Below are 26,927 nucleotides of genomic sequence, written 5' to 3'. Positions count from 1 at the left end.
GATGACGCACAAAATTACCCCTTCTGCAGATGAAAATAAGTGGTTGAAACATTTGAACACTCAACTTAATGAGTCAACCAATCAAAATTTGGTAAAAGTCCCCAAAGTTGTTAAGCCAACGAATAAGAAAACGTATATAAAACTTTGGGGGCTAGTGTAATAAACAGCCCATTGTCCTCTCTCTCTCTAGTATAAACTTAAGATTCGTGATCAAATGTTAAGATACCTAATAAGATTTATAATAAATGGTTGTCCCTTATTGAGTTGTATAAATATATAATTTATTGATCTATGCCTTGATGGATATTGTCCTTGTTGTTGTGCTGAGGCGGGATAGCCACATCATTGTTAAAAGCGGAGCTTTTCTGTAATTAGGATCGGTCCTACGTGACAGATATCTTTTTTCTTTAATTTAGGCACGTTAGAATTGTCCTATCGATTTCAAATTTTGCATGGTGATTTGGTTAGGTACAATTTAGAAAGCGTAACAACTTTATAATCGTTACCAGAATTTCCCTACGTCCATTTTCAACATGCTGATTTTTTCACATTTTTAACAACTAATTTTTGTATGATCTAATCAAGTTGAAACTTAGACATTTATATTCTGCTTATTCAGTTCTGAGTTAATGTTCGTTTGTCCTACCGTTTTAGAGCTTCGCTTTTATGGATGTTGTCATCCTTGTTACAACTATATCATTATCTTTCATTAAAGACGCAAATAAAATGTGATCAATTTGTTTAAATGGATTGCAATTTTTATATAGTTGGCACAAGAATAAGGTATACCTAGACAACAAACGAAATAAATCTCAAATAATATTTAGGGGGCTGACAAAAAGGTCGTCAATTCTACAAAGTTTTGACCCCCAACGACAGCTGAAAATTACGTTTAGGTTTCGTGAGTTTTTTTCCGAATTAATTTCGTTGTTGGTATAAGCACAAATCGATGTGGGCACATACCTTATTCCTGCAATCTTCCTATCCCTGTATCCTAGATAAAAATACGTGATTGTGTCTATAATCTTCCTCTCCCTGTATCCTAGATAAAAATACATGATTGTGTCTATACTCTATAGCAACCACATAAAATGACGCTATAACATGACTATCTGTTTTTAAATCTTTTTAGCAAATAATCATTACTAAATAGTTAGTTTCATGTTTTTGTGTCCGGTAACATCTTGCAAACGGCTGGAACGAACGTTCCAAAGTTTTCAAAATAGTTTAAAATTGATCCAGAGCAGTTTTTAAGCCTTTTGAAAAAATCCATCAAACATAAAAATTAATAAGAATTAAATACAGCTTGATGGAAACAGAAATTATATTAGAAATAAATATTATTTTGTAATACATTTGCGACTATGTCCCTCTGTCAGCTCTAACCAATAACTTGAATTAATTTTTTAAAAATATTTAACAATTTCTGCTGATGTCTTCGTGATTTTGGTTGACAACGATTCGTAATAAATAAGACCATTTATCTGCCTCCCAAATATCATTTTAGGTTTATTTCGCTTGCCTTATTTCTAGAAAAAATTCAATTATCTATGATAGCAATTTTGTTCTGCCACCCTTCAAAAACAAGATAGTTGTAGCTTTATAAGTAGGTAGGTATAAAGTCTTCTTAAAAACTTGTTTAGAAGACCTCTAAAAGAAAGACACCTTCAAATGTAAAAAGAATTTCATACCTGTACAAAAACATTGTCATTATGGTTCGACTATTTTTGTAGTACTAAAAACTTCATAACCGACACAAAAAAAATCATTAGGTAATAATTAAAATTGATTCAAATATAATTTAAGGGTTTAATTTTTAGTAATATAAATAAAAAAATATTTTTTTTGTTATCCATTTTATTAAGTACAAATAATCACTTGAAATTGATTTTAAAATGTGCTTGGGCTCATTAAAGCTAATTTTCATAATTAGAATTACATAAGACAAAAGCTTTCACATTATCAAACAAATAGTTAAAATTCATTAAAAATTTAAATATCAATAACAATATAAAAAAAAACATGTAACATAACACAGCAAAATCACAAAAAAGAACTAAAATCACCGACGTAAATAAAGTAATAAATATTTACCTAAACTTTTAGAAAAATGCTTAAAACTTGAATTTTATCATTCACACTTTGAACTTTTCCATTCTATGATTGTGTTTTTATCTTTATGAAAGGGATAGTTGCATGAAGTGCATTTAGCAGGTTTGATTGCAAGCATAAGTTACAATAATATTATATAACATATAATTTTGTATTACAATAAATAGCAATCAATAAGGCACCACCAGAATAGTCATCATGCTGTTTTTGTGAAAACAGGACAGCCATTTTTGTTGCATATGTCAAAAAAGTATGATTTTTCAGTCATGATATTTTTAAATTTACCTGGTAGAAAATTGAAATTCTTTCAAATATATGCCCTATATATGTAGTTTAAACTATTAAACAGAAAAAATATGCAGTTCGCTAAGTTCGCTAAGTTTAAATGCACTTCGTGCAACTACCATTTTGACACTATTGTTGTAATATACCTAAGTGCAGCAAGTGGGTTATTAAAATTTCTTTTAAAATGTGACACTTTTGGAAAAAATGTGGTTTTGATTGTAAAGTCTTGATTATCATTGGCACAGAATAGGGTTTCAAAAATTGTGCATTGAGGGGGGTGATACCATGGGGTTTATAAAGATCAGATGGGAAAGTGTTCGTTCAAAAAAGTTGCTTTTTACATTAAAGACATACCTATACTAACCAATACAATTATACATCATAACAATTGCATTATAGATTTAAAATTGATAAACTACATGTCTACATGATAAATATAAAAAGAGGAGGAAGATATTTCAATTTTCATTCTTGTTAGTTAATGCATCTCAAAATTCAACGTACTTTGTCCAAAAATGCAAAATCATTAACTAAATTGTTTTATCAAAACCAATTTAAATAAATTTTAGGAAAGATAAGGTAAAATGCATTTCGATGTAAAAAGAACGGTAAATGTCTCCAGATTTTTATATATATATTTTTTTTCATCCCTTAATATTTAAGAACATCTGTGAGTGCCTTTCTAATAAAGCAAAATAGAAAGTTTTAAAAAATCAAAAACCAAAAGTTTTTTTATGGTTAAGATTGTGGCTTTATAATGCACTTTTAAATTTTGCATAAATTAAACAAGACAAGAAAATTGAAAAAGTTTGATGTTGTTGTTTTACTCTGCGACCCAAAACCTTCAAGTTCGTGGATTTTTTATGTGTGATAGGTTAACACTATGCACTGGGCTTGCAAGATGGAATACATTTTATGCATAGCAGCCGCCAGTTTGGGTGAGAAAAAAAATACACATAATAATTTTTAGATATATCACTATAATTTTAACTTGCATAAATAGTGTACTTTTTCTTTCGAAGCAGCTGCTGATTAAAGCTGTTGGAAGGCACATGATGGCAGCTGTATCCATCCATAGTTAACATTGTTGCTGTGACAGCTGGTTGTTGTCAAGTTACTTGTGTGCCCCCATAGCGATACCAATAAAGTCTTCGTAGGCCAGAGTAGCGGTGCCTCGCATCTCCTTGTCGCGGGATCGGAATGAATCTGAAAATGTAATTTTTTATTCAACGACGATAAAGTTAAACCGTATACTTATTTTAAATAGGTTTGTTGAATTAAAGTTTAAATATTACTAAGAAGGTTCGATCAAAATATTGAATTTAATTGAATAAAAATAACTGCATCTACTTTCTTCTTGTTTTTTATCACTAAAATGAGACATACCTATGCTATTTGTATGTATTTTTTTTAAATATATCAGATTTATATACCTACTAATATTAATTTTTCTGAGCTATAGGTACTAAGTGTACGTAATTTTTATTAATGAAATATTTCAACATAAGTGTCACCTGTAAGTCTCTTGATCTGAACATTGGAAACAATGAAATTGTCCAAAGTGAGGCGGCGTCCTTTAAAAAATAAAAAAAATATTAATTCTATAAGTTTCTCCAAAGTTTATATGTTGTTTTTTTTATCTGGATTGTATAAGATTCAGGAACAAAGAGATGGGATTATAAGCCGTGGAAAACATCAGAATCGTATAACTAAAATACAAAGAAGAGCGATGTCTGTCTGTCCGGATGAAACTTATTATCTCTCAAGCAGTTCTGGTCTGATTTTCATGAAATTTCCCTTCTGGAATAATGTTTTTAATAGGGTTGGGCCGGATATCCGGCCATTTTCAATATCCGGCCGAATACCGGATATCCGGCTGATTTTTAATGCCGGATATCTGGTAATTTGCCGGATTTCGAATGTTTGACAGATATCCGGTCCAATCCTAGTTTTTAAGACTATTTGGTAGAGGATATGGCACCATCCTCCTGAAATCTTTATTGTTTGGTTCACACTAGCATGTCTAAACTTTTCAACCAATATGTCTTACAGGAATTTGAGTCATCCTATTGCTCTACCCCTGATAAGCTTGGACAAATATTGTTCCCTCTCACTTCCAGATTGTTTACATTCATCTCCTTTTGTCCACACACACATACACACACACACACACAAAAAAAAACACAATACTAAATGCTTACACAGACATATATTTATAAAAACATCCTCCACTCCAATGCAATAAGAATTCTAATCCAGCTTTTATGTAAACAAAAACACGCTATTTTATTATCTCGTTCCAACATTTAACAAATGATTCTATAGTGTTTAAGTTTAATTAAAAACAAGAAAATTTACAAATAAATACAATATTTCTTACTAGCGGCTACATCCCTAGAGGCCTCTTAGGAAACGTAAAATAGCAGCCTTTAAAATTCATAGATTTTTGGCAATATTCGTTACAAGCAATATTTTACCGTGAACTGCAGTAGAAAATCTGTGTGAAAATCATCTATTTACCAAAAATATTATATTCGCCGCTAGATTTTGCTAGTTATGTTTTTAGCTAAGTTCCAAAAATTACCGTGTTTTTTTATTTTTATTAATTTTAGCGATTTATCTGGGGAGGATAGTGGTACCCTCCCCCAGAATAGCTATAAACCTTCCAGGGACCTATGAGAATCTACCCTATTAAGGAGAACCCGATCGGTTCAGCTGTTAGCGAGATCCTTCGGTACAGACAAACACACATCCTGTTACTTATCATAAGGATACAAAGAACCACCCCCCCCCCCCCCGTACAAAATGTTTATTTAAAACCAATGATTTTTAGCTCCACAAATTAAAACCTTTAAATTACCTATATGAAAAATAAAAATAAAAACTTAAATATAGGTAGGTACCTACTCTTTTTTGAAAAATTTTCATATTATCATATTTTATCAAGGTGGTTTCTAGAGAAAAAATGACATTTATTGAAAGTATTACCTATCTAAGTTATTATGATTGAAAATATTATCTAAGTTATTAGGACTCAAAAAAAATTCCCATATCTAATATTGAACTATTTTTCCTGGAAAAGATTTTGATTAAATTTCCAAATAATATTATTGTTGTGCAAGCAGCCAATGGTTGAATAGGAAAATCACGTAAAAGCACAAGATGATGCATCTGAATAAAAAAATTATTTGATTTCTCAATGCTTTCACAATAAATGCCTCCTAAGAACTGATAACCCCCCATTTTAATTTTTAAAATAATTAAAATAAAGGGTAGGTACTATACCTAAGGCCCTAACCCTGCAGTGCCATAACCCAGCAGGACTAGTACTAGTACCAAACTAACGTAAAAAAACAAACAAGTCCCCCCCCCCCTTTATTTCTAATTCCAAATATAAATGATGGGGGGGGATGGGGAACAGTGCTCGACAAGCTAAAGTGTGTTAAAGCGCCAATTTACCTCTTGCAAAGTTTATGTATGCATCTGTGTTACCTACAGTTTTCTTTAACATTAGTTATGAAAACAAAATATAACTTTATATCAGGTGGGGGAATTATTTCTTACCCTCTGAAACCTATGGTTTTCTAAGTTTTAAGTATTTATTAAGACAAAGATTATTGATTCACGACTTTAACAAAGCATTTGATTGATTTAAAAATAACAGATTTCAATACTTATATCTTCATCAGAATTTCCTCTTTAAAAGCAATTTTTTTCTGTTACAAATGCAACCATCTCGTAATCAATGATTAAATGGCACTTAAAATTCGAATTTCGATCTGAATTTTTTATGAGTAATCTGTGGTAGGTCTATTTTCTCTAAATCGAACAAAAAGTTGGAAAAGTAACGGCTGGCGGCTCAGCCGTTTTTTGCCTATTTTCAGGGCAAATTCATCATTAATTACGTAGGAATAAACTTTTAAAACATATTTTTGGATTAATTCATGTTTAATGATAGCAATAACCATTTTTTAAATTTCTAGTACCAACAGCTATCGGCTATAACTGTTTGGTAAGGTTTTTGAGCGAAAAAAATGATTATGTGGAGATAGGTTTCATGACTAATATGCTCTTAAGATTGGCAAAATTGGCAAAACGGCTGAGCTGCCAGCCGTTAACCGTTACTTTTCCAACTTTTTGTTCGATTTAGGGAAACTAGACCTACCAAGGATTATTCATGCAAAATTTCAGATCGAAATTCGAATTCTAAGTACCATTTAATCACTGATTACGAGATGGTCGCATTAACCCCTCCCCCCTTTTATTTAATCAAGTGCTCTTTATAATTGAGGCACATCTTGTCATACCTATGGAGGGAAGGATCAACAAATATTCTCATAATGCTTTCTTCTCCTTAATAAGAATTGTTGATTGTTTGTTGTCTTACTAGCGGCAACGCCCCTAGCATCTAGAGGCTCTGTATTTGAAGAGGCAGAGAGGGGCTAGAAAAATAGCTTCAAACCATCCAAAGACTTCAATCTCATAAAAAAAAGAACTAAAACCACCACAGAATCTATGTAAAGCTTACTTAAAATAGAGAACCCAAATTGTTCAGTAGTTCTTGAAATCTTAATCTTCAGACAAAAGAAAAAACTTACTTTTTTATAATATGATAGGATTGCTGTCTACCTATAATTTCCTATTTACTGATAAAAAAAGGTTACCTCTAGGATCATACTTGGCCAGAAGGTTTGAAATGAATGTGGGACTGAATCTATATCCCATCTGTTCTAGAGCTAAAATATAAATATAAATTATACATTATTTAACTAGTGGTAATAAGAAATATCCAGTTATGTTATTTCAGTTCTATTCAGATAAGATAATAATTCTTTATTTACAAAATAATTCAGCTGTAAATAAATTTTTTTTTGTGAAAAAAGTAGGCATTTCTATATTTTTCTTTAAAGCAAGCTGCATATTTTACAAAGGGAATAGTAGCTTTCGCCAAATTCCGTAAAGTTGTGAGTAAGATTCAGTCAAATGCGCTTATTAGGTCAAACTGTTATTAAATATGCGTTTAATTATACTATACGTTTGGTCAATATTAAGAACAGTTAGACAAAATATGCGCATTTGACTGGAAGCTTGCTCACAACATTACGTAATATTCCTACTATTCCCTTATATGATAGACAAAAGCTACAAAACTCTCAATTGAAGATTGTTCACTATCAATAATACACTCACAAATACTTAATTCTCAACTGGAATCTTTTAAACAAACTTTAGAATGAGAAATGTTAAAGTTTGCCAGATCTTCTCATCAATTTGAGCGTGAGAATCGGATTAGTAAATTAGGATAAGGCACTGTGGGTATTTTTTAGAAAGAAACTTAATTTTTAAAAGAAAAAAATAATAGGACAGATAGTTTCAAAAGAGGATTTAAATAAAAGATCTCTAATCTGTGATGATCATTTTTCGTTTTTGATTTAATCTAAGAAATTCTTTGATGTAAATTAGAACTCAAAGGTTTAAGAATCCTCAATTTTAAACGTATCTTTTCAATAAGGTACATTTGAAATATTTTTGTCTTTGCATATTTTTACAAAAAAAAAACAAGAATCTAAAACAAGTTTTTAGGGTAGCTATGCGAATTAACAAAACTTATCGATTCTTAGGTTCTCTTCATGGAGCAATCCCTTTCCTCTTAATTTAATCCTAAGAGATATTGCAGCGTTTTTCTTATGAAAATTGAATGACAGGAATAATGTACCTATTCAATTTTGAAAACTGGGCTGTAAAATTTTGCTTTGAATGCCACATCAAACCTTTTTGTTCTTCCCATACATAACAAGGATGGCAACATCCATAAAAGCGAAGCTCTGAAACGGTAGGACAAACGGACATTAACACTTGCAAAACTGAATAATCAGAATATAAATGTATGAGAGTCGAAGCAAATTGTAAGTACCTATATTTGCTGAAAAACTGCTTGATACATGATAATGTTTATGGACGTACTGACATTTTTAGGATTTGATTGTAGAGTTGCTTCGCTTATAATATTGTACTTTTTTGGCCCGGGAATCAGTATACCAAAAATCAGAACAATCGGATAATTATATTACATGAAAATTTGTTGTTAAAAAAGTAAAAATGTTTAAAATGGACATATGGACTTTCTGGTAACGATTATAGAGTTGCTACGCTTTTTAAGTTGTACCTAACTGTTATAGGAATCACATCATGCAAAGTTTAAAATCGAAATTACATTCTAACCTGTTTAAATTAACGAAAAGAGCTAACCGTAACGGACGTACCGATCCTAATTATAGAAAAACTTCGCTTTTAAAAATGAAAATGGATTGAAGGAGGGAGGAACATTAATCATGATCAGTCAGTGAATTATTTATCTTCAAGGTAAAGTTTCATTCATCATTCTACAGATTTAGGCTTTCATAAAGAAATTCATATTTTTTTATGGTCGACAGTTTTTCCTATAAAATGGACACTATACTTAGGCGGTGCGGTAGTGCAATATAGAAATGTAAGAACAAAAAGAAAATATTTTTAAAATGGAAAATATTTTTCAAAGATTGTACCTAAAGTTTTTAACGATAAAGTTAGAACACAATTAGTTCGATGCAAGCAGAAGCAGATCAGTTCCAAACAATATAACAAGTTTTTGTTGACAAAAATACAAATAAACATCAACAAACATATGCATGCAGATTTTAGAAATATATAAATATTTAGATGAAAAAAAAAACATTTATTCTACACTAATAAATGGATAAAAGTTTTGATCATTAAAAAATAATATTAGTTCTTGTATTATTTCTGAATATGCTTTTTAGGACACCTTACATCGTTTAAACTAGACTACCTACTAAGTATACTTCAATACATTTTTCTACCCAAAAGTTAATTTCTACTTAGGTGCTTAAATTTGTTAAAGTGGAGGTAAGGAAAGCTCAGAATAAAGGCAATATAATTCAAAATAACATTCCAATAGTTTTAATTGCAGAATGTTTATTTTTTGGGGGGAAAGGGTAATTAATATCTTTTTTTCTCTTTCCTTTACCCCTCCATAATGATAAAATAAAAGTTATATTATTACCAAATCTAATACCTAGACTAAAAAAGAACATCTAAAATCTAGAAAATACTGTAGTAAGTACAAAATACATGCGTTGTGAAACACGCGAGCTGTCTTCAACAGAACTTTTTTGAATCAAAACAACATTAAAAATAAATAAACAGAATGGTACTAATGAACAAAAGTTTAGTTACAGATTCTAACAAATATTTTGAATAATATTAAAAAAAAATGTATCTTGAAGCAGTTTTTCTTTGTAATCATTGAGATAAAAACCTTTTTTGCGAGTAAGCAATAACATAAGCCAAATCAAAGAATGTCTGTAATACAAAATTCTATACAACAAGGATGACAACATCCATAAAAGCGAAGCTCTGAAATGGAAGGACAAGCGAACATTAACACTTGTAGAGTGTCAGAACTTAATAAACTTAATTCTAAGTCTATACAAAATCTTAAGTAAATTTGTTGCAGAACTGATCAAAGACACAATATTAAATTTGTTGTCAAAAAAGGGAAAAAATCTGCTTGTTTTAAATGGACGTACGGACTTTCTGGTAACGATTAAAGAGTTGCTACGCTTTCTAAGTCGTACCTAACTGTTTTAGGAATCAGCATGCCAAGTTTGAAATCGATGGGACAATTCTAACTCGTTGAAATTAACAAAAAGAGGTGACCGTTACAGACGTAAGGACGGATCTACCCTAATTATAGAAATGCGTCGCTTTTAAAAATGAACAAAAGAGTGAATAGAAAAAAACATGTCACGACCAAGAAAATAACATGTCTAAATACACAGGACACACAAAGGAGGAATACACATATGAATATAGAAAATATGTCTGATTATCATAAAAAAATACCTATTTAATAATTATATTAAACAGAAAATAAAGTAAAAATTTGAAAGTAAATGGGGGGTTTTTTAATGCAACCATCTCGTAATCAGTGATTAAATAGCACTTAGAATTCGAATTTCGAACTGAACTTTTGCATGAGTAGTCCTTGGTAGGTCTATTTTCCCTAAATCGAACAAAAAGTTGGAAAAGTAACGGCTAACGGCTGGCGGCTCAGCCGTTTTGCCATTTTTTGGATTTCTATATTGCAAATTAGTCACGAAACCTACCTCCACATAATACTCTTTTCCACTCCAAAACGCTATCAAACGGTTTTAGACGGTAGCTTTTGGTACTAGAAGTTTTAAAAATGGTTATTACTTTCATTCAACATGAATTAAACTGAAAATATGTTTTAAAAAGATGATTTTTACGTAATTTATGATGAATTTACCCTGAAAATGGGCAAAAAAAACGGCTAAACGGCTGAGCCGCCAGCCGTTACTTTTCCAACTTTTTTGTTCGATTTAGGGAAAATAGACCTACCAAGGATTACTCATGCTAAAGTTCAGATCGAAATTCGAATTTTAAGTGCCATTTAATCACTGATTACGAGATGGTTGCATTAACCCCCCCCCCCCTTATAACATCAATTTAAATCAGGGATCTAAAGGGATAAGACAATGGCCGATAAATTGATGCACATCCCCAATGATGACACACAAAATCAACACTTCGGCATATTACAATTTGTGGTTGAAACGTTTGTACACTCAACTTAATTAACCAGTCAATAAAAATTAAATAAAAGTCCCCAAAGTTGTTAAGCCATCGAATAAAAAACGTTATTATAAAACTTTGGGGACAAGTATAATAAACAGCCCAATGTCCCCTCCATCCCTGAATTTCAACATTAACAAGAATCTAATTAAAAACTATAACTAAATGTTTTTAAGTTATTTTTGCTACGAAAACCATGCTTTATAATTCTTATCCTTCTAATTATGTTTTTTATGTTGTTAGTACATTAATATAATCTATATAACGTTGTAGTTTACCCTATTTCTATCTAATATGTCAAGATGAATCTATATACAAAAAAAATCTACACATGTAAAAGGTCTATAGAAATTACACTAGGTTCCTAAAAAAAACCTCCAAAATACTTTTGATTTACAAAATCTAAAAATACCTAGTAAAAGTTAATCTAAACTTCAGTTATAAAACATTGTTATAGTCATTTAAAAATAGAACTAAAAAACCCTCCTAATTATTGCAATAAATAATTTTTCACTCTTATTACCTATATATTCTAAAACTAATAACACACCACACTTTAAAAAGGAATATTCCAACCAACAATAGCAGCGACTTTAAAGGTTTAAACACCAAGACAAAAAAAAAACATGAAAATATGCCATAACAGACTAATTGTGATTCATAAAATATCTGACTCATTAATTGAATTATATAAAGTTTGGGAAAATTGTAAAAGTTATGTAATGATGATAAATTATAAAAGTAAACAAACTTTGTTGAAAAGGTAGATGCAGGATTTTTGTTTATGCTTATAACTGATAGACTAAGTTTATGAATAAACTTTCTTCATAACACAATAAAGCTTTCAGAAACCTTAATTAACTTTTTTGTTGAAAGCATATCAGCATGCTTAAATCTGAAACTAAAGCAGTTGAAAAAAAACTGAACATTTAAAATAACAGTAAATTTTTTAAAGTGCATTCTTTAAAGTTCAACAACAAAAATCAGTTTTACTTAACAAATGCACGCACAAAAGTCAGCTGTATTCTATGTGTGCTACCAATAAAATAAATTGTGTTGCTTAGTAATGTAAGAGATATCCATACAATCCCAAGAAAACTGGATGAAAGGAAGTTCAAGTATGCAGAATATAAAATAAGGAATAATATTTCAGGCAGAAAATTGTGTACAAGTGTTGGTTGGTTAGAAAAGCTTTATTAGTGCATGCTTTCAAGTGTCTGTGTGAGTGTGTGTATTTAGTGTAAGCTGATATTTTGTGTGTGTATGTGTGTGTGGGTGCAGGTAGGAAAATAAATCACCTCTGGTAAACTCAGCCTGGTCGATCACGCCAGATCTATCCCCATCTTGATTCTCAAATTCACGCTAGTCAAAAAGGACCCAATCTTAATTCATTTGACATACAAAAAAAGAACCTTCAAAGCCAAAAGGGCAGCCTTATAAAATTGTAAAAAACTCATTCTGTTTAATGCAAAAAAAGCCAAAAAAAAAAAATAACGAAATGTACAAGGAAAAGAAAGTTTTGTGTTTGTGTTCACTTTATGTACAAGAGCGGTTCCCTCGATCTCGATGCATTTAGAACTAATTTATGACCTTATTTTCATACAACAAAATTTATCTTAGGTGACTTTTATGTAATTTATAAAAGTGAATATTCTCTATGTTATCAGTAATACGTCCATATGTTCATTTTAATCATATTCTATATTGATATTTTATAAATTTTTCTTTTTATTTAGAAACATGTTTTTAAAAATGTATTTTCATAATCGATACTGTTTTCTTAAAAAAAACATGAAAACATGATTTTAAATACATTAGAAAATCCGTGATTTTTATCACATCAAAAGAAATAATAGCAATATTAAAAGCAAAGCTTTGCACAATTTAGGGTAGGTATACATCTGTTATGTATTGTTCTGACTGTTGATTGAGGCATGTTAAAATTGTCCTATCGACTTAATTTTTCATACATCGTTTTTAATTTGATATTTTAACTTTAAATCTTGACATAAATATCTTGAAAATGATTTCTATTTCATTTAGGCATAATAATATAATGAAGCAACTTTAATCGAATTCTAAATAACACTCTGCCTTTTTAGTGCTGGCTAATGATTTGCTGAGTATCGCTTTTATTTATTTTGTCGTCCTTGTTTCTTAAAATATCGCATAATGTGCTAGAAATGGAATTTTTTTTTCAACATTATGACTTCAAAGGAAAATATGAAACATGAAAATGGAATAATAACTAGGGCAACAAAAATAAACTCAGTGAAGTTCAAGTAATCTGGTTGAAATAAATTTTAACAAAAAATGCAAAGAGGGTGGAGACATTAAAATGGTACCCAAAGTTTTATAACCTCTTGACATGGCTTTAAAACTTTGAATACTTTTATTGCATTGTGGTTTATTGGTTCGAAACTTTATATGTGGGAATCAGAATCAATTTTATTTATCGTCCGTTGTCTTATCTCTTTAGATTCCTGCAAAAAAGGAGAGCAAGAGCAATTAAGTACATTAAAAGCGCAGCATTCTAGGCTAGTAATATTTTAAATGTAATATCAGTAGGTAGTGAAATGTAATGTCATTTTAAGTCCAATTAATACCTAATGAGCTTGAAAAAAATTATCGGAATATGAAAATTTAACCCTTTTAGTATGATTATGTTTATAGGCCAATATTTACATAGGTAGTTCACTTTTATGTACAGACAGACACTCTTTAGTTATAGAGTGGCTGCACTAAAACAAAAAAAATATATGATATGAAACTTGATCAACATGAAGACATGGGGGAATACTCGGGTTCATTTTTGTTGCCCTAATTTGTGGGAAAAGGAACTTTCCATGAACGAGAGCAAGTGATTCTAAGCACCTCCTAGCATTGATCCATAATATTTTTTTAGTGAATATACTTGGTCTATGTTTCATATTTGGTTTATCGACTAAAAAGTTAGGTTTCACAATGGTTTTATATGAAAAAAAACTTTAAAAAGTAAAGCATTTTTTGATGCAATCTCATCAACTGTTTTGATGAGTTCAAATTATTTTTTAAAAGCTTTGACACAACAGTATATTATTTATTAAAATGTATATTTAGAAAAAAGGGGGGGGGGGGTAACGTACTTGTAATATTGTAAACAGTTTAAATAAAGTACTTTCGTAATTTACAGCATTTGATGCTTTTCTGTCGTGTTATTTAATTTTGTCCTTTGAACTCGACAAGGCATTTGATGATATTGCATCAAAAAAACTATTTAGATTTCAAAGTTTTTTGCATATAAAACCATAGTAAAACCCAACTTTTTAGTTGATAAACCAAATATTTAACATAAACCTAGTATATTCACTAAAAAAATACTATGGATCAATGCTGGAAGGTGCTTAGAATCACTTGCTCTCGTTCATGGATAGTTCCCTTTGATGGGGTGGAGGAGGTTTGTAGTGCAGAGGAACATGTAAATATGTGTATGTTGGGTGTGCAAATATAAAAATTGTGCACTTAGGATTTCATGCGATGCATTTATATATGAAATAAATAAACAGGAGTCTCCTCTTTTTTTCACAGGGGTAATCAACGATAAATTAATCTTTCCCCTACAAATATGATGGAATTTTGCCCTTTTGAGTGTTGGTAGCTTGGTAGTGTTGAGATCGGAGTTGGGCCGGATACTTTTTTGACCAGATACCGGATATCCGGCTAATTTCTTATGCCGGACATCCGGTATTAAAAATTCCTTGTCCTATCCCTGTATTCCTGGCTTTCTCCTGATACTCAATTCATATATATATATGTAAATAGAAATTAGAATGATAATTTATGTATTTGAGTTTAATCCTTCAAGGCACTCTGAAAATTATTTCAAGTATTGGAATGGAAAACTTTCACCAGTAGTTAAGCAATTTACATTAAGTTTTACCTAATATTTTAGTAGGTGAATTTCATGACCATTTATTCATTATTTGTGTCAATTTGTCTATTGTTGATAAATCCGTCTTTTGTCATTAATTTTAAGTTAAAAATAATAAATGTTTTATTTAAAAGATACTTTAATAAATGTGTAGAAAAATTTAACTGTAATAAAAATGTAATAAAATTCTTATTTTACAAGAAGCTGAATTTTGAAAAAAAATATGAAGATAATTTAAAAATTTATAAAAGTTTAATTAAATCTCCATGCAGATGTAAATTGATAATTGAAAAGGAAGGTTAAAAAATCAATAGGTATACGAGACAAGAGAAAAAAAGATTGGGAGCATTTTTTCCTTCCATGTGTTGATGTAGGAATACAATTGAGAAAACTCTTGGACGTCAATTGTTCCGCTTCTGTTTGCATCAAACATGTCTAAACTTGAATAGTAAGTACAAGGGGTAGAAAATAGCAAGGATGCATGTTTGTGTGTGTGTTAAATGCGCTAATTAAAATCTGAGGTATCTGAAAAATACTAATATGTAAAATTTTTATTCAAATCTTAAGATAAAATTGAAGATAAAATATTTCTAGCCTTGTATCTTTGAAAAAAGTCCTTTCATTAAATATAAAAATTGTAAGGAAATTTTTTTTCAATGACTAAAAAGCTGCTAACCACAAAACGGCGCGGCGGAAAAACAGCCTACATTAGTATGGTAAGCCGAGCGTTCTCGGCCCACAGGGTAACGAGTTCGAGTTCAACGAGCCCTAGCCTTGAATTATTCTACCAAAACAAACTAGCAGGATTTAGTCATACAGAAATTATATATTTAACTGAATAATATTTACAAGCAATGTTTACTATATATATACAACAGATTATAACAATGGTTAGGTTTGAAGGGGGTGTGGGACGCTAGGGCTTAGCTCCCGGCGGTAGACAGGCTGTGGGGGCAGCGGTGGTAAAAGGGGAGGCAGCGCCTCCCGGTTGTATAATCGCGTGAGGGGCGCGTGATAGCTGCATGTTTGAGTCCCTCCCCACATTTAGGCAGGCCAGTTTGACCGCTAGATAGCGGGGTCAACATCGGTCATGAGATAGATGGTGATATAATAAGATTAGTGCAGTGGGTTTGTTATGATAAGTCACAGCGTAGCAACTCTGTAAACTGCCTGTCCGTCTGGTTGTCGTATTACCACATTAGAACAGATTAAATAAGTCCTACAAAAAATTGGAAACAACCAACAAACAATTGTGCATAAGACGCACTTTTGTATAAAACACCAGAAAATGAAATATTTTAATGATGTACGTACAGACACTCCCCCCGCATGTAGTGTCTTGGCCTAGTTTTAGAAATCATTTATTAATTTTTTTTTGTAAAGTTCTAATAATGTGTGAATGTAGGCTTTGCGGCAGTCTTTTTCCCTTTCTTCATACATCAGACTTGATCCAAAAAAGATGTATCCTTGTAAAAAGAAATAAGTAATGTTGTATTACATTATTGTATTGAAGTGAATATGGGTGAGATAGACTGTAATCCATTCTGGGCGCCTAATTGAAATAGGAAACTGAATCCCCAATACGGATACCTTGCCTTACCAAGAACAAGATAAATTTAATATATATCTATATCTTAAAAATGAAAAGGATAATTCATAAGAAAATTTTTTTCTCTTATAAAAAAGAACTGTAAAGTTTTATGTTATTAACAAAAAAATCTAAGGAATGGGGTTATTGAAGAACTTGTGATTTTCTGTAAGGCTTTATAAAAATCAAATGTTGATTTAAGGCTATTTTCGAAAAGGACTCAAATTTGCAACCCCAGACATAGAAGTAAAATATTGAATATTTTTTCTTGAGATTCCAGATCCCTATCTTTTGATGCTTATTGGAGTGTAGAAGATAAATGTGTAATGTATCATCTCAAATAAATAGGAATAGGTACATTCTTACTTATACAAGGCTAGAAAAGTTATAAAAATATAACTGCAAACAAGTGAAATTAGTATAGTTCAGATACCTTTGATTCAAATTCGCGCATTTTTTTCGACACAAACACACATCATAAAATTACCCTGTCTAAGTTCTTCTTCCTCGATATACCCCGACCTATCTCGATCAATTCTCTCGAACAACGATTTCCAATCGTTAATATACTTGTAGAGGGAGGCAAACTCGTGCATGTTTATGCTTCCAGACCGGTCCAGATCAAACATATCTAGTTATGGCAAAATAAAAAAAGATTAAATGTTTGCGCGCACGCGCGCACGATGCTAAGCATGGTGCTGGTCAAACTACAAATTTATGTACCTATTTGAATTTTCAGTTTTTGCACATTTTTAGGAAGTACATGTATCCCAGTTTTAGTGGATTATAAAAAGATGTATACCAAAATAACTTCTTAAAGCCAACCTAAAGAAAATTTATTAAATTAAATATTTCCACACTAGTCCTATTATATAAAGAAGTAAGCTTTTTCGTCAGTAGCAAAGGATCTTGCTAACCGCTTAATTGATATGGTTTTCCCTTAAAGTGAAGCTTATTATAAGTCCGGGGAAGGTTTTTAACCATCTTGGGGGAGGTTATCTCCTCATTCAAAATAAAAAATAGCCCTAAGTTCCCTAACCCCCCCAAAAATATTTAGTTTTACTTTTTCTTTTCTTGAGTGCCCCTAGGGGCTTCTAGGTGCGTAGCCGCTAGTTTAATATAAATTAGTACACAGTGGAACTATGAAGAAACTACAACGGAAATACCGGAAACCACCATTTTCTTTGTTATTGCTTGACAATTATCACCCCCTAATTTTTACAAAGTTCCACATTGTGCTACTTCCTTTATGTGGATTTCAAGAGGTTGTACTGTCCCTTTATAATTAAATTTCTTACTATCTTTGATCTCGTATAAACATTTCATTTATTTCTACATTTTAAATCCCATTTCCCCCTCTATCAAAATGCAAATAGGTACATAAATTCAAGGAATTCTATCAAAACATGTTTTTTTAGTTTTGTTTCTTTATATATTTGTAACGTTCACCCGTCATGTAGGTGACGAATTCTACTTCATTACAACTAATTCGATTTTATACTTGACTAGACACAATTCTAATTAAATTGCCTTAAATTCTAAACAAATTCTGATAAAACTCCTTCTTTGCTGTAATAATACAATGTACACATAAAAAATATCCATTCAAAAAATAATGGAGTTTTTCATTACCTACCTACCATCAGCCTTTTTGTGTATATATCATTTGAAACATTAGTTGATTCCTATACAAAATTGTAAAGTATTTCTGTTTACCAGGCATAAAAATTGATTCCAAGAAAAATTACAGAATTTTTTTGTATTTTTTCCTAGTTTAATCGTACTTAAAACTGTAGGTATACACTTTTATACTTTTTATAGAAGAGAAAATAACAAAAAACAGGTAAAGTGGAAAGTAAATATTTTTCTGTATGGTGTATTAATATACTTTGCAGACGTAAATACACCCCCTGCTGGGCCTAATCGCCCATTCTTTATTTAGAAACGAAGCTTTTATATAACTTTAATTAGCCGTTCTTCCTTTTACTTTAGAGCATCCCGTATAACTTTATTGTCAAACCGTTCGTCTGTAATGCTATCTAGATTAGAGAACGCATTGAATATGAACGAAAATGTGCTATTAACTCAGCTTCTGTTAAAAAAAATATTGGATTTTTTTTAAGATCTACATCTACTAATTTGAATGAGATGTGTCCAAACTTTTCAACCGGTAATTTGGATCTGCAGAAGGCGTAATTCTATTTATCCGCAAAGGGGAGGACATCAATTTATCATCCATTGTCTTATTCTGATCCCTGCTTTACTGCTATGGATTATATAATACTTGATTTCTTTGCTTCGTTACTTGATGATGTTATCATCCTTGTTTAGTGTTTACTTATCATTTTCTCTTCTATAAAAGCAAACAATGGAAAAAATATCATTGATATATAAATATATATGGTGCAATATTATTATAAAAAAGCTTTATATGTGCATATGGTTTGTTACATTACCGATCATCATCCTGCAAGCCTCCTCGCTGAAGTTGCTCCAGTTTCCATTGACCAGGGCCCTCTGTAGCTCTTTCGCGTCTATTTGTCCACTCCTGTATATTGGGGACATTATATTTTTAATAAAACAAGGATAATGTTTATGGACATACTTACATTTTTAGGACTTGATTATAGAGTTGCTTCGCTTATAACATTGTACTTTGTTGTCCCAGGAATCAATATACCAAAAATCAGATCAATCGGATAATTACCTATATCACATAAAAAGGGGGAGGTCATTTTCTAGTAAATTCCGTAAAGGTGTGTGTGTTATAAGGCCTAAAAATAGTAGTAGAACGATAAGGTGCTCTATATATTTGTATTCCCTATTGAATAGAACAATAGGGAGCACCTTATTTTTAGGCCTTATAACACACACACCTTTACACACCTTTACGGAATTTACTAGAAAATGACCTCCCCCTTTGTTGTTAAATAGTAGAAACATCAATGTATTCAAAATGGACGTACGGACATTCTGATAATGATTATAGAGTTGCTACGCTTTCTAAATCGTACCTAACTACTACAGGAATCACCATGCAAAGTTTGAAATCGATAGGACAATTCTAACATGCCTAAATTAACGAAAAAAGCTATCCATCTCAGACGTACTGACGGACCGACCCTAATTATGGAAAAGCTTCGCTTTTAAAAAGAGATATCCAGAAAGAGATTAAATTTTGCGTTACAGTCTCCTCCAAGCAGATAAGTAATGCAGAAAACTTGGATATTATGATATCATATTATATACAAATTGCAGTCAATTTTGCTTGCTAACATGGATCTCATTTATTGGTCAGTTCGTTCATCCAGTATGAGGGGATGGGATAAAGGGAATGGAAGCGGGGATATCGGTTATTTCAGCCCGCTGTGTGTTTTACTTCATCAGAGAACATAAAAATCTAGTGTAAGATACAAGTAATAATATTACCTACATCTATAAGTAGATTAAATATTGACTTTTAATAATCTTAATGGCTGATAGAAATTATTTAATCAACAAATAAAATTCTAATTTAGGTAACAACTAGATAAACAAGTGTTTCCATACCTAACTATTATCTTTTAACTAACACTTGTGTCAAAGAATACCTAACATTTTTAAAAACTTTAAATTTACTTGATAATATTTAGAATTATCTAGAATGAAATAATTAGGGATATACCGTAGTGTACTAGAAGCATTATATACAGATAAAAATTCATACATAGCATGAAACTTTCCATAAATAGGTATGTACTAGGTAGGTAGTTAAACTGAAATTAAGAACAAAACCTTTTTTGAACTTTAAATTGACGCATTTTGTCACTGTTTTATCAATTTCACACATGCTTTGCAAAGTTAAAAGTCAAATAGAAACTTCTTAATATATGTTTCCAGGAATATATGATTCTATATACCTGGGTAATTTTTAATTTTTCTCACTGATGATGTATCATATAAATTTACTGGACTTTGTTTTACGGGATCTATGTATATTCCCCCCCCCCCCCCCATGAACAGTTTATCCACGACTAACAAAGCATCTTTACTATATTTCAATTCAATATGTACGTAAGTATAGTTGTCTGTATTTTTTTTAATATGACATAAAAATAAATAATAATTTGTATACCTGTCAGTGTCGACAGCATTGAACCACTGGGCCACCTGTGGATCCACACCAGGCTGGCCATATCCGCCGCCAGGATACCCGCCCCCAGGCTGGCCGCCGCCATAGCCACCGTGCTGTTGGGGCGGGGCACCACCATATCCGCCAGCTCCGGGGTAGCCACCACCCTGAGGCGGGGCACCCGGATAGCCGGATGAGGGGGGCGCACCTGGGTAACCCTGTGGGGCGCCGTAGCCGGACGGAGGAGCACCGGGATAGCCGGACATTTTTCCTGTTCTGGAGTTCATATTAACAATATAATGATAACCAAGCTTAACTAAACACAAAATTATAAAAAACTAATAATATTTATCACAAACTAAAGATAACAGAAAACAGTTTTATCTTTACAAAATGTGACTTTAAATAAACACTTCTAGAAATTCCTTGGGTATGAACGTATGTATGCTATGATTAATTTAGTGACATAAATAAAATAATAAAGATAAGAACTTGTAAAAAATCACTTATTATTTATTAACTTTATACAGCAGTATTAAAATACTAAACTAAAACTAGATTTTAATGGTATTTATTTATTCTAGACTACTTTTAATAACTCTATTCTACACAAAAGCCTTGAATTAACTAAAAGGTAAAGTATCATCTATCAAATAACATCCCATATTTTGCAACACAAAATACTAAGATATACAAAAAACTGGATCAAACAAGAATGACGTCAAACTGAATAAGCATAGGTGATTTTTTAAAATTTCGTCATAAACATGGTATACGTTCTTTTATCTATAACACACGTAGAACAACGTATAATATTCTGTTATCACACTTGATGAATATATTACTCAACAACAATTGGTATGATTCACTCACACACAGAAATCATTGCATATAAATATTAGTATATATATGTACTATTTGTATAAAGACACACGCCCTCTTTTTCCAATCAATCAGCTCCATCTTACCCCTCTGTGTATGGGTGTATGTATATATATTTATCCTCCTTCTTTTCCTTCTCTTCTTTCTTAATAAATATAACATGAGTAATTTTGTTTATATTTGTTGTAGCAGACAACACACCACACAGGATTTGGTTTGGCAATGCTACCCAGATTTTCAAACTCGCATAACTGAGAGAGAGAAAGGATGGATAAATAGATCCTGGTGTGGTGGTGGGCCGTTTGGCTTCAGGCCTCAGGTTCACATTAGGACTTTAATGTTTGGAGGTCCTGTCCTGTGTGTTTGTGTGTGTGTGTGGTGTATATTGCTTGAAGGCAAATACACAATTTAGATATTACAGAGAAATTTGTTACTTACACCTTTTCAAGTTTATCCATAGGAAAGACGACAAATGTAGACTTCAGTTTTATTTTGGTGTAATTTTTGGTAAATCGTACAAAAAATGTAAAAAGTATGTGCTAGACAATTTACAATTACATTTGTATGGGTATGAACTTTTCCGTGGAATAGTTATTCTTTTATGATATCATGGTATGCATTAAATATTAAATATTTATGTCCTAGGCTTATACAGATACCAAGTGTAACATGTCATTGAAAATGATCAAATATTAATAAATTTTTTCTGCATAATAATTGAAATCATCATTAGGTATTTATACAGTTTACAGATTTAGAGAATAGATTTGTAGAAGTTAAGGATTAATCTAAAAGGTTTGTTAAAGCACATAATGCAAATATAAAAACTTTACAAATAAAAACTAAAAAGGACTTAAAGATTATACACTACATATAGATTACTAGCTTGCTTCGCCCCTAGCTCTGTAAGTTAATGAGCCATTTAAATAAAAGCCATTCAAATGCTTAAATCCAAAATGCACAAGCCTAAAACTATCCTATGTGAAGAATCCCTAAAAAGGATAACTTAATAGTTTAAGAAATCATAAGCTTCAAACTAAAAAAAAACTTTCTACTTTATTTTGTGTTGGCTTCTCTCCAACCAAAGATTGATTGAGAAGAAGCATTATTTTGCAATTTACCCCTTTTTTCAGGGGGAGGGGAATGGTCCCACCCCTCCAAGAAAAAAGCTTAAAACCACTGGAGGACCATAAAAACCCCAACGTTGTCGGCTCAGCGGTTACCAACACCTTAAGCTTCAGACAAACTAATACTACCTACAGTGGAGTGTATGACTGCGCCCCTAGACTCTAGGGCTGTTCTCAAAGGTAAAGTGTATGCCAGTAAAATTAGCCTAAAACCACCCCAAGACTTAAATCTAAAATTACAATAGCCGAAAACTACCACAGAACCTATCTGAAGTTTCTCTAAAATGGAGAACTCGATCGGTGCAGTAGTGATAAAAATCTTAAGTTTAAGACAAATATCCCGAGAAAAAAAATAAGTTGTGTTTGTAAAGGTATATAATACTGTATATTTAACTAGCGGTTTCGCCCATAGCATCTAGGGACTTTGCCCCAAAGGTTTAATCAAGCTAATTTTTCGTATTTTAGATTTAAAAGAAAATTAAGTAGAATTTTTTTTTTTTTGAGGGGGGGTATTCGACCCCACTATTTTGATTTTAGTTTAAAAAGAAAAAAAAATTGGTGGGTGAGGGGCTAGGGGGTGTCCCACCCCCAAGAAAATAGTTATAAACCTTCCCGAGACCTATGAGAAGCTACCTGGTAATGAAGAAACCGGTCGGTTCAGCGGTTAGCGAGTTCCTTCATTACAAACAGACAAACATCGTTCTACTTTGTAAGATAGACTAGCGGCTTCGCCCCTAGCCTCTAGGGGCTTTGCCTCTAGAGGTTTGATCAAACCAATTTTTCATAATTTAGATATAAAAAAATAAATAAAAAAAAATTTCTTTAGGGGGGGGGAGGAATTTTTTTTTCATGGGGGGAAGGAGTTAGTCGACCCCATTATTTTAATTTTAGTTTTAAGAAGATATTTTTTTTGGGGGGGGAGGGTATTTTTAATTTTTTGGGTGGGTTGGGGTTGTCCCACCCCCCAAGAAAATAGTTATAAACCTTCCCGGGACCTATGAGAAGCTACCCTGTAAAGGAGAACCCAATCGGTTTAGCGGTTAGCGAGATCCTTCGCTACAAACAAATAAACAGTCACACAGACATCGTTCTACTTTGTATTATAGATAGGATAGCGACTACGCCTTTAGTGGCCTTTAAAAATCTCAGGAAAACCCCCATCCCAATAATTTATCCCAAGTTTGAGGTGCCACAGGCACTGCACCACCAAAAGTTTATAGGGGATCGAGAAAACAGATTTCCGCGCCCCATTTTATAACTACTGATTAACTGTCCCAGTGTCCCTAGCCTAGGATGTACTTAAAAAAAATATTTAGTCAGAAGCAAATATATTTAAACTATGTCTCTCCGTCCGTCCGCTTATAACGCTCAGCAATCATTGGTATTTTTTTTCATTTTTTGGTAGCAAAGCTACTCTGTAAATCAAATTATCCGCCAGTTTGTCATGTATGCTATTCACAATTTAAAAATTAAGATTTTATAGGATTATGTGCTGTTTTTAGATTTTAAAAATGTTTATTTGAGATTCACTTTAAAATTGCGGTGCAAAGCGTCCATTCCCCCTATTAATAGTAATAGTAATATAGACAATCAACCTTTTAATTACACGACCATTGTCTGGAAGTCCTAACTGTGCATAGCAATGAGTTGCGACGGTTTATGGGCTAAGGTATTCCCTCTACTCTTACTATTGATGACAGGCGTTTGGCTTGGCAGCGCAGTATGTACAATTTTAAACTTCTCAAGCATGACGCCGTGTGTTCAACACTCGAACCCGAAACCTCCCCTACACGTTACGGGTTTTTCGCTATTTACTTACGTTGTCATCCTTGTTGAATTATTTAAATTTAAATATGAAGTTCACAAACTAATAAGCAATTGCAAAGAAATATGAATAATCAGAAACCTCCTTATAAATGATAATAAAACTAATTTGACCTTGTACTTTATTAACCTTGTGTTCTCCCCTCTCTGTATTGTCCCTGATTAAGTAAACTAAGTACACACACATAATTTTTATTCTTGATATAGCCTTGACATTGGATATATACTCACCTTCCACCTTCCTTACACTATACAATATCTGATAGCCTGATATCTAGTTGCCGAAAGTGTACGCAGTTTCCTGGGTGTTTCCTCATCCTCGCTCAATATTTACTACTAGCTACAAATCTTCAAACTTCCCTTAAAAAAATCAAAATTTGAATGTGTAAACGATTTATACAATATACATTATAAATTTGAATTTTTTAAATTTTTTTTTTTTTTTTTTGAAGTTTGAAGCTTTTTTAGCTAGTAGTAAATATTGAGCTAGGATGAGGAAACACTCAGGAAACTGCGTACACATTCGGCAACTAGATATCAGGCTATCCAATATCTTGCTCTATATTCATAAAGTACAACTACGGTGACCCTGAACATTTACTAGTCCCATTCAAAGTACACTCACACTTTTTTGGGGCGTTTTAACCCTTTCATTTTAGAGGAAGGTTGGATTAACCTTCCTTTTTTGTATATGTCATGAAATGGAATCGTCCAAAAAGTAAAGGGTTGAATGAGTTATTGACCCTAAAAAATATTATTGCTCTTGCTTGCTAGCAGCCAGACAGACAGATATGTATAGTATTTGATAGGGTGTGCAGGCACTTCCGCATACACGTAACACATAAAAAAAATCTAAAAAAGCGTATAAAAAGTATGACAAACAAAACTGCCTTTTTCTAACTTCTTTCTACTCATAAACATTTGCTATTTGACATATTGCGCATATGAAACACCATGCGGATGAGTTATAAGCGGCAGTGCAAGTACACCTGTAGATAGTGGGAGTAAAAGCCTTGTAAACTTTAAAGGAAGGACAACATTTGGGAGAGAGGGCATTCTGTTGGTGTCCGTTCCATTCAACAAATATAAATCATTTTAATTATTTATCTGAAAAAGAAAGATTATAAATCAGAGGATAATTTAATCTAAAGAAAAATATCTATAAAATCTTTGGCTCAATTTAGTTTAATTTTCGTCAGTGAATATCTATGCACGTCTTTTTATTTATTTGGGGCGTTTTTCTGTCCTCTTCAATCAATCTTCTCCCTAAAGACTCTTCATATTTCAAGTGTACTAACAAAGATTTTGCTAACCGCTGCAGCGATTATTCTTTTAATGAGATACATCTTATAATGTTATAGGATGGTTTTGGATGGGGAAGATAGGTCCACCATCCCCAAAGGATTAGGCTATTAAATAAAATTTTAATTCTTGAATTCTAAAATATATCTATAGTTTAGATTTATATACAGATAACTACCTTCCCCCTCTTTTCAAAGGACCTTTTACATCTACTAGCAAATTATTTTCTGCTGCTTGGCTGTGTTAATGTTCCCGACACGACACTAATGGTTGATTTTCAAAGACCCAATTAAGAGTCGGCACAAGGTCCTTGGGATGGGGACTTGCAGTTATTTAACCCCTTCCCCCTCTAGTGTTTTACTATAATAATTCTAAAAACTAAAAATTAAGGGAGTAGTCTGACAACGCCTCCCCCCCCCCCTCTCCATCAAAGATTCTCAAGACATCTAGGGACGCAGCCACTAGTTGATAAAGCATCCTGTTTAAAATGTGACATAAACGTATAAACACTACTAGTAAGTCCTATACTATATACTACTTTCAGTAACAATTTCATAAAAACAAGGATGACAACATCCACAAAAGCGAAGCACTGAAACGGTAGGACAAACGGACATTAACACTTGTATAGTGTCTGAACTGAATAATCAGAATATAGAAATATAGAAAAGTATAGAAAGAGTCGAATCAAAATTGTAAGTAAATTTGTTGAAAAACTGCTTGATACAGGATAATGTTTTGGACATACTTACATTTTTAGGACTTGATTATAGAGTTGCTTTGCTTATACTATTGTTCTTTGTTGTCCCAGGAATCAATATTCCAAAAATCAGATCAAACGGATAATTAGATCACATAAAAATTTGTTGTTAAAAAAGTAGAAAAATGAACATGTTTAAAATGGACATATGGACATTCTGGTAATGATTATAGAGTTGCTACGCTTTCTAAATCGTACCTAACTACTACAGGAATCATCATGCAAAGTTTGAAATCGATAGGACAATTCTAACATGCCTAAATTAACGAATAAAAGCTATCTATCTCGGACGGACGGACGTACGGACGGACGGACGGACGTACGGACGGACGGACGGACCCTAATTATAGAAAAGCTTCGCTTTTAAA

At 32.0% G+C, this 26,927-nt stretch overlaps 1 protein-coding gene across 6 annotated transcripts; it reads right to left on the bottom strand.

Moving 5' to 3' along the window:
• Positions 1 to 2,513: 2,513 nt before the first annotated feature.
• LOC145325045 (peflin-like) lies at positions 2,514 to 25,582 on the bottom strand. 6 transcript variants are annotated; one of them, XR_013881387.1, is made up of 9 exons: positions 25,487 to 25,582; positions 20,668 to 21,691; positions 19,010 to 19,101; positions 15,323 to 15,400; positions 12,354 to 12,419; positions 7,062 to 7,133; positions 3,912 to 3,971; positions 3,161 to 3,603; positions 2,514 to 2,884 (listed from the first exon to the last, which is right to left on the bottom strand). XR_013881387.1 is itself a non-coding variant. In XM_080167850.1 (8 exons), exons 2-8 carry the CDS (start codon positions 20,949 to 20,951, stop codon positions 3,512 to 3,514), a joined length of 744 nt encoding a protein of 247 aa, XP_080023976.1. In that variant the 5' UTR covers positions 20,952 to 21,691; positions 25,487 to 25,582; the 3' UTR covers positions 2,514 to 3,511. The 6 variants fall into 6 exon arrangements, 3 of the variants coding, with proteins under 3 accessions (XP_080023976.1, XP_080023995.1, XP_080024007.1); XR_013881388.1 differs by having other exon boundaries at positions 2,514 to 2,820; XR_013881390.1 differs by lacking the exons at positions 12,354 to 12,419; positions 15,323 to 15,400 and adding an exon at positions 17,041 to 17,184.
• Between the last annotated feature and the right edge of the window lie 1,345 nt (positions 25,583 to 26,927).

Source organism: Acartia tonsa, chromosome 1 (genome assembly GCF_053477335.1).
Source record: "Acartia tonsa isolate MP-2025a chromosome 1, ASM5347733v1, whole genome shotgun sequence".
Lineage (NCBI taxonomy): Eukaryota > Metazoa > Arthropoda > Copepoda > Calanoida > Acartiidae > Acartia > Acartia tonsa.
The sequence above is the reverse complement of the archived record's forward strand: the minus strand, read 5'-3'. Positions and strand labels throughout refer to the sequence as shown.

Bases quoted from the DNA above. Each gene is read 5' to 3' on its own strand.
- LOC145325045 (XM_080167869.1), bottom strand. From the start codon at position 20,951: ATGAACTCCAGAACAGGAAAAATGTCCGGCTATCCCGGTGCTCCTCCG. The intron at 3,972-7,061 runs GTAACCTTTTTT...TATTTTTTAAAG, and splicing joins GGCCAAGTATGATCCTAGAG to GACGCCGCCTCACTTTGGAC. The intron at 3,604-3,911 runs GTGACACTTATG...TTACATTTTCAG, and splicing joins TCAGATCAAGAGACTTACAG to ATTCATTCCGATCCCGCGAC.